Source organism: Magnolia sinica, chromosome 6 (assembly GCF_029962835.1).
Source record: "Magnolia sinica isolate HGM2019 chromosome 6, MsV1, whole genome shotgun sequence".
Lineage (NCBI taxonomy): Eukaryota > Viridiplantae > Streptophyta > Magnoliopsida > Magnoliales > Magnoliaceae > Magnolia > Magnolia sinica.
The window spans coordinates 39,752,447-39,760,245 of NC_080578.1; the positions used below are offsets into that span (position 1 = coordinate 39,752,447).

Below are 7,799 nucleotides of genomic sequence, written 5' to 3' on the forward strand. Positions count from 1 at the left end.
GGTTGTAAAGGTTGAAGGTGAACCTGATTTAAAACCTTAGGTTTGAGGTGAACCACTGTGAAACCTCCTTAGTGAAATTCGGTATACTCAAGGGTTGAGTGCGGTTACCGAGAGTGGAGTAGACAAGTAGTCGAACCACTATAAAAATGATTATGTTTGAGATTGCTATTCTTTTGTTTGTGTGACTTGCGTTAATATTTTCATATTTGAATATCTGTGATCACACCTCACACACTTACATAGTTATATCCATCATAAACTAAGTTGAGTATTGTTTACTTCTTAAATAGTTTGTGATTGGATCCTCTACCGGGCTTGGAAGCCAGTAGAGTTACTTTTGAGTAATCCTAATATGTGTCTGTTATTAGGATTAGTGTAATAGGGGTTTAAATAAATCATAAAACTTTAAAAAGTCCTATTCACCCCCCTCTAGGACATATTGACATATCCCTACTTCGACTAAAGCGGTCTTCACCGCTATTTCAGTAACCTAAACTTTAAGAGTCTGTTCAAGGGGGGAGCCCTCTTATCTATCAATGGAAAGAAATCAGTACATAGCATGATAGGGAATCCTATAAAAGATCGATTAAAACTCCCTCCTCAGTCCCACGAAGATCTTTACGTACTTGTCCAGTCTAAGGACAACTGAGATCTTTCGGCCTATATAGTGACAATGTGTGGGAGCAGCTTAAGAAAAGAAGAGTAAGGTTCGGTCTGAACTTAGGCCCAGCCCGCTGATTTGCTGCTAGGTCTGAGAATGGTGCCAGGTGAGGGCACTGCTATGCCCCACTGCTTTGTTGCGGCCAGCCCCCAGACTATGCAAAAGAATCGAGGCCGAAAGGTCTCATCCATAGTGGTTCCCCCCCGCCCCCCCCCCGAACAAATAGGCCTAGATCTATGCCCCTTAATGAATCGAATGGTCCTTCGACCCAAACTAGCGGACTCTAACAGGCCTTAACTTATTATATGAGGGGGTTGTGTCAATGCTGAAAAGCCTATTAGTAAAAGCGTTAGCATGCGCAATAGTTTTGAAGCCTATTAGTAAAGGCTGACCAAGCCAATGATGCTTAGCTGGTCTTTTTGGATGATCAACCATACTAGAACTGAGACACAGCCCAAACTCCCACAAGGGGCAGTAATGGGGAATCTTAGACAATGGGCGAAAGCTCGATCTAGCAATATCGTGTGAGTGAAGAAGGGCAATGCCACCTGTAATGCTCTTTTGTCAAGTGTGGGATCATGACAGGACTTAAGGAAGAAGCCCCAGCCAACTCCATACTAGCAGCCGCGGTAAGACGAGGAAAGGGCAAGTAGGCGGTGAATCGGGTTGAAGGTGAAAGTCGCCAAAAAAAGTGGCAGAATGCTCCAGAAACCAATTCACTTGAGTGCTTTCGAGCAATCGGAAACAATCACTCTATTTATTCATTGCCTTGTTATCTCCACTAATCGAGGATTCTTTTGAGTGTTGGAGGGTTTTGAGATTGATTTAGATCGAATTAATATTGTTTCGACAAGGCAACTAAGGAAGAAGGGATCCAGTGAACGAATTTATCAGGCTCGACTCTAGGAAATAAATCCAGTCCCAAGCAGTAGTAATACCCGATAGGTGATTTGAAAATAATTTCGTTAGAAAAATTCTCAGAGAGGCCATCCAAGATGTTTATCAAATCATCTTGTTGAAAGGTTAAGGGAACAGAAGATGAGGAAGTCACCATCATTATAACAAGAATTTAGCTTGAGCTTTGGAGATGAAGGAATAGGGTAGAAAGCATGAGAGAAAGAAAGATGTTTTAAAAATGAGGTATATATCGGCCGAAAATCTGATGCATTAATTACGACATTATTATTTTCTTGTTTGGTACGATGCTTGTACACGCATTGCCATGTGAATAACTCTTTATTCAAAAAAGGGAAATTAGAGTTGATATTCGGAATTATCTCAACTAGATACGGTAATTTAGGTATTGCCACATGTCCTGCAAAATGGTTGCATTTATGAAAGTCCATATGTCGGTATCAACTTTTACCCAAAGGTGAAGCAACATGGGGGGGGCGTTGTTCATCCCTATTTCTGTCAATTCATACAAGAGCCAATCAGAGAAGGTTGTGTGTAACCATCAGGGAGTTGTGTATTGTATTTGAAGATCTTTAAAGGTATGTAAAGATGATTTTGCGGCAATCCAGCTAGTGCTTATCGAGTAGCACCATGTCATCCACTAAGAGAAAGTGATTGAGTGAAAAGTGATCATGCTGAAGCAGTTATCAGGACAGATGGTAGGTTTAGAAACAAGGAAAGCAAGTAGTGATAAAACGGTTATATCAACCGTCAGAACACAAGAAGCATCCAAATGGTCATGTTAAGACAATAAATAGAAAATAAATTCAGAAGAGAAAATCGTCTCATATCAAAAAAATCAAAACAAATCAAATCTTTTTTTCAACTATCCATTCAGTTATTAACCGTTTACATTCATTAGTGTAATCATTTACCTTTACTTGCTATTTACAATTCTTAGTATAATCCATAACGGTAATTAAGTAGTCGTTAACTTTAGTTGTAATTTAAGTCTACGCTCATACGCTGAATTTAGTTTAAGGGGTCGTTTGGCACCTTGGATTGGAGGGGATTGGAGGGGGTTTCGAATCCCCTAGTTGTTTGGCAACATAAAGTAACTAGGGGTTTCAAATCTCGGGGGCTTCCAATCCCTTCTTTGAGGGGGTTTGTAATCCATTGTGAGAGCTCGGATTACACCTGAAATCATTTCAATAGTTGCAGGTGTAACATATGTGTCACTATACACTATCATTCTATTGGGCACATGACCCACTAATGATGATCAGCACTGTCCAAACATTGTCCATGTAAATTAGAACCGTCCAACATTGTCCAGCACCATCCAAACATTGTCCATGTAAATCATCAATTAAAAATCGTTGGTTAGTCACTCAAACATGATCTTGTGCTTGCAGTCCATCTGAGACAATTTCATCATTTTCAGGCAAAGCATATATTTCAGTAGGCTTATCACAACTATAGTGTCAAAAATTATATATCTCACTGATTAGGGATATTAAAGTTGATTTAGTAATTAAATTCAAACCCCTGTAAATATACCATGCATATGTATTTTTGAATTAAAGTTGATTCACATTCCAGGGTGCCAAACACACTGGGAGGATTGCCAATCCAGGGGGTTTCCAATCCTGGGGGTTCCGAATCCAGGGGGCTCTAAATCCACGCTCCCAAGGGCCTATTTAGCCAGGCAGATTGGATGGGATTTGATAGTATTAGAGTGGATTGCATGGATTTCAAGGTAATGATAGTTGAGTCGGTGGATTGGTGCAAGAGCTATGGGATAGCTATATCCTGGGATTGCTATATCGGGTCTGTTTGGCACGCCCGACCAATCCCGGGATTAAACTTTCCAATCCCTTCCAATCCCCCGAACCAAACACGTCCCAGGCAATTTTGAAGGGATTAGGGTGGATTGGATGGGATTTAAAGGTAATGATGGTGATGTCAGTGGATTGTCTTAAGATCCATGGGATTGCTATATCCCGGGGTAAGGATCCCGTGTCTGTTTGGCACACCAGGCCAATCCTGGGATCTATCTTCTAATCCCTTCCAATCCCATCCAATCTGCCCAGCTAAATAGGCCCTAAGTATCAAACAAAGTTCTCTATCCACAAATGCATTCTGTAGTTGTTCTCCATTAAAAATTTCCTTTATATTTTGAACGTATTCAAGAAAGAAAATCCTTTCATACCGAAGATATAGGTGTGACCCATTTTCGGATAACAAAATCCACCATCTAACCATCGCAAGATCAGCCTAAGGAATATTGTACTAAGTGACTGGATAGATGACCCAATCTTATTACAACTCAGTCAGGTATGTTGGATTCCTGAAGTATCTGCTTATCTTGGCGCGTGGTCGTGGTTGATCGGTTGGACTTGAGCCGCACATTCAATTTTGAGACGCTCACGCGAATCAGGTAACCGAGATTGCAATAACTGCAACAATGTGCGAACCAAATTGACTGAGACTGGTGTTGGGTCTTCCATCTGTGTGCTAGACCACTCAATGCACAGTACGTCAGTAAATCCCACGTGGCAAAGTCCGCACCTTTCCAAACGTTCCAACGACAAGTAAATATTCTTGTCATCAGTCTGACACGTGTAACGCATGAAAATGCATTTGCATGGCACTAAATCCTCACCTCATGGACCCAGGCGAATTCATGTACCGCATGGCAACCAATCGCTCCTATTTATAAGATAGGAAACGTTCACATACAACAAATAATAAAGAAGAAATCACATGCTTTTCCAGCCTACAGCCTACATCCAGCACCCAGCGGAGTTCATGTACCGCATGACCACCAATCAGTCTATAGATAAGCCAGGAATCATTAAGTAGATAAAGCAAATAATAAACATAAACCAAATAATAAAGAAGAAATCAAATGCTTCTGCAGTCTATAGCCTACGGTTGGGACTGGGTAACACCCCACCAGAACTTAGAGACGGAAGGTAATGTCTGGGGCTCTTTGAGACCACCATGATGGATATGTTTTACCCACGCTGTCCGTCTGATCTGACAGGTCATTTTAGGGAATGAACCAAATAAAAGTTAAATTGAAAGCTCAAGTGGACCACACCATCTGACAGGTCATTTTAGGGAATGAACCAAATAAAAGTTAAATTGAAAGCTCGAGTGGACCACACCACAGGAAAGGGGATTGAAAGCTTACCGTTTAAAGCTTCTTGGGGCACATCAGTTTTGGATCAAGCTTATACTTATGTTTTTTCCTTCGTACAGGTGCACGTGACCTTAGAAAACAGGTTGTATGGTAAATAAACATCATGGTGGGCTCTGGTAAGTTTTCAACGGTGGGAATTCAATCCCCACCCATTGCTTCCTGTAGTATGGTCCACTTGAGCCTTCAATCTGCCTCCTTTTGGGCTTACGTCCTAAAATGATTTGTCAAAATGGATGGAAGGTGCGAATAAAATGTATAAATCATGGTGGCCCCACAGATCACCTTACAAGACCGTCCATCTCTAGCTAGGTCCTGGTGGGGTCAATACCCAATCCGCGCTCACAGTCTACAACCTTGCACAGGGTTCGAAAAATGAAAGCCGTAGATTTAACCACTACTAGCTCTAAACAGCTCCAAGCAACTCTCAGTTTGGAGCCCATGATCCCAAAACCTCTTGTAGTATTCTTCATAGGTGAATCTTCTGTAGATCGCCGGGTGTTGACCGTCGATCAGTTTATGTGCCGGTCCGATCACGGCATCCGGAGATGGGCAGTAGAATGTCGGTATTGAAATCCTTTCAACGTTGTTGTTTACCACCGCTCTGTGGAGGACGCTCTTGTACTGCCCATTACTAAGTACCTAAAACACCAAATCTCAGATGGGTTAGTGATTGTTACCATTTATGGAGATTTTATAAACTCAAATTTCATTATGAAAATTGAAATAATACAATACAAATTAACTGATGCTTTACTTCTAATTATTATTATTTTATTTTTTAAGCGTACCTGTATCTGATCGCCAATGTTCACAACAAACGTGTTAGGGATGGGATTGACGGCAACCCACTTACCGTTTCTGAGCACCTGCAAGCCCGAGACCTGGTCCTGGAGTAGAACTGTCAGGGCATTCGGGTCCGTATGGCCCGGTAATCCATATGTCAGCTCCGGCTGTGGACACCGTGGGTAGTAATTAATGGCCATGTGCTGTGCCTGCTTGCCTAATGCCTTCTCTATGTAATCGTTCTCTAACCCAAGGCTCTCCGAAATCGCTTCCAATAGCCTTAAAGCCAAACCTCTAGCCCTCGTGCTGTACAAGCTGACAATGCTTCTGCAGAGATGGCCGATGTTCAATGCTATAAATGTTTATTATTATGCATTCTTACCGTCCGTTCAGATCGTGGAGTTGAGATCGTGGATTTGGTCGATCGTAGATTGACTAGTAAGGGTTTCCAATAAGCAAAAGATTTGCCCAGTAAGGAGTCACCAATTCGACCACTCTCAGGATCGGCAACTCTCCTAAAATTGGAAAGTCCCACCATCCAAACGGGCACTTGATAAAATGTTGAATTTGTATTCTCAGAATGAAACTTACCTGAATGATGGAGGATTAGTGGGCCATTCATCCACGAATTCCTCCAAAGGGTAGCAATGGAGTCTCAAATAATCTCTCCAATTCGAAACCTTCTCTCTTTTAATATTGAAACTAGTTGAAAGCCGGGTGGCTTTCAACGGATTGTCAGAATAGCTTTTTAATTTCTCAGATTCTGGAAGCTGAAAAAACTCTTTGGCAATATGCGACATGTCGTCTATGACGTGTTGAGGTATCCCATGGTTCTTAACCTATAAAATCTATAAATAAGACCAAAAACATAAAGCAATTTTTGTTGAAAACACATGAAAACAAATGCACACATGCATACCTGGAAGAAACCATCTGTTTGGCATGCTAGGCCAATCTCCTGGACAATTATGGGGCGGTCAGGGCCGTCAAGGCCTTCCAGGTCTATGAGAGGAATAGAGACATCCAATGTATGGACATCGTGGAGATTTGGACGGTCAGATATGGGTCTAATGTAGTGAGAGGGAACGCGGTCGCTGCGCGAGAGGAGATCAGTAAGTTGGGGCTGGGGTGAGCTGGAAATGGCCATGGGAGAGTGACCCAGTTCGAGATGCAAATGGTTTTTGTTCGGGATGGAAGGCTGTGGCATTGGGGATCCGTATTTATAGACAAGGTTGACTTAAATATCATGGGGCCTACAAATAATTTTCTGGGCTGAAGTATCTTATATCATTAGTAAGGTAATTAATGGGTAAGGACGTGACGTCAGTGTGGGCATCACCTGATTGGTGGTGGAAACGTATGCAGCTTTGAAAATGAGATTTACAGTTTTAAGGCTGTAGCCATACAGCCGATGTATAGACATGATCAGTTCAAGAGGCTGTATCCATACAGCCATTCACCGTCCGCCAACGGCCTTTTCTTTCTTTCCAGCCAAATTGTCCACACGAAAGGTGGGACACACCACCATACACCATCAATAATCACCTTTTATGAAAATCATAATGATCCATTTACTGAGTGGGCCACAAAGTAAAAAATCAATGGGCAGCCGGTGGAATGGCCTAGTGTTCTGGTGTGGTCCACCCCCAATGAGTAGATCAGCTTGGTAGTCGTTCGCATCTGGCCGATTAGTAAGATCAAACTGTCCGAAAGGTGCCACGCACCAACTATTTTACGCATAGTGAGAATAAACCTCAAGACCAAACGACTAGTAGATTGTTTGTGTTGGGAAGACCAATACTAAAGTCCAAGAAAAGTAACCCTGTGCATTGCAGGAGTCTTACCAAAAAAGCAATTACGCACAATGAATGGTAAGAGGCATTGTGATCTCCTATACACACGCGTGGCTTGATATGATTGACTACGATTATTTAAAAAATCAAGGAAATTTACACAACTAATTATCCAAATCTCTCACGATGGAAAAACTTACACACGACCAAAACCATTTCCAATTTATATAAGGAGAAACTGATGAAGAGTTCAAGGCCCTCTTAAAAAACAATCTCTCTACACAACGTAGCACTGCTTATTTTCATTCTAATTTTAAGTTCCTTCACTCTTGTCCAACCCAGTTCCAAAACAGCCGCAGTTTAACTTATATCATTGTTGTCTAGCACCATCACTACAATACGGTTATGAGTAGTATAAATATCCACAACCTACCATCGTCGGATTCTCGATCGACCGAGA

The 7,799-nt window shown here is 41.8% G+C and overlaps 1 protein-coding gene across 1 annotated transcript; it reads right to left on the reverse strand.

The window, feature by feature from the left end:
• Positions 1-4,244: 4,244 nt before the first annotated feature.
• On the reverse strand, positions 4,245-6,720 carry LOC131248687 (protein DMR6-LIKE OXYGENASE 2-like). Its single transcript, XM_058249073.1, has 5 exons — positions 6,466-6,720; positions 6,138-6,385; positions 5,552-5,873; positions 4,732-5,402; positions 4,245-4,664 (listed from the first exon to the last, which is right to left on the reverse strand). The coding sequence occupies exons 1-4, from the start codon at positions 6,691-6,693 to the stop codon at positions 5,151-5,153; spliced, it is 1,050 nt and encodes a 349-aa protein (XP_058105056.1). The 5' UTR covers positions 6,694-6,720; the 3' UTR covers positions 4,245-4,664; positions 4,732-5,150.
• Positions 6,721-7,799: the final 1,079 nt, after the last annotated feature.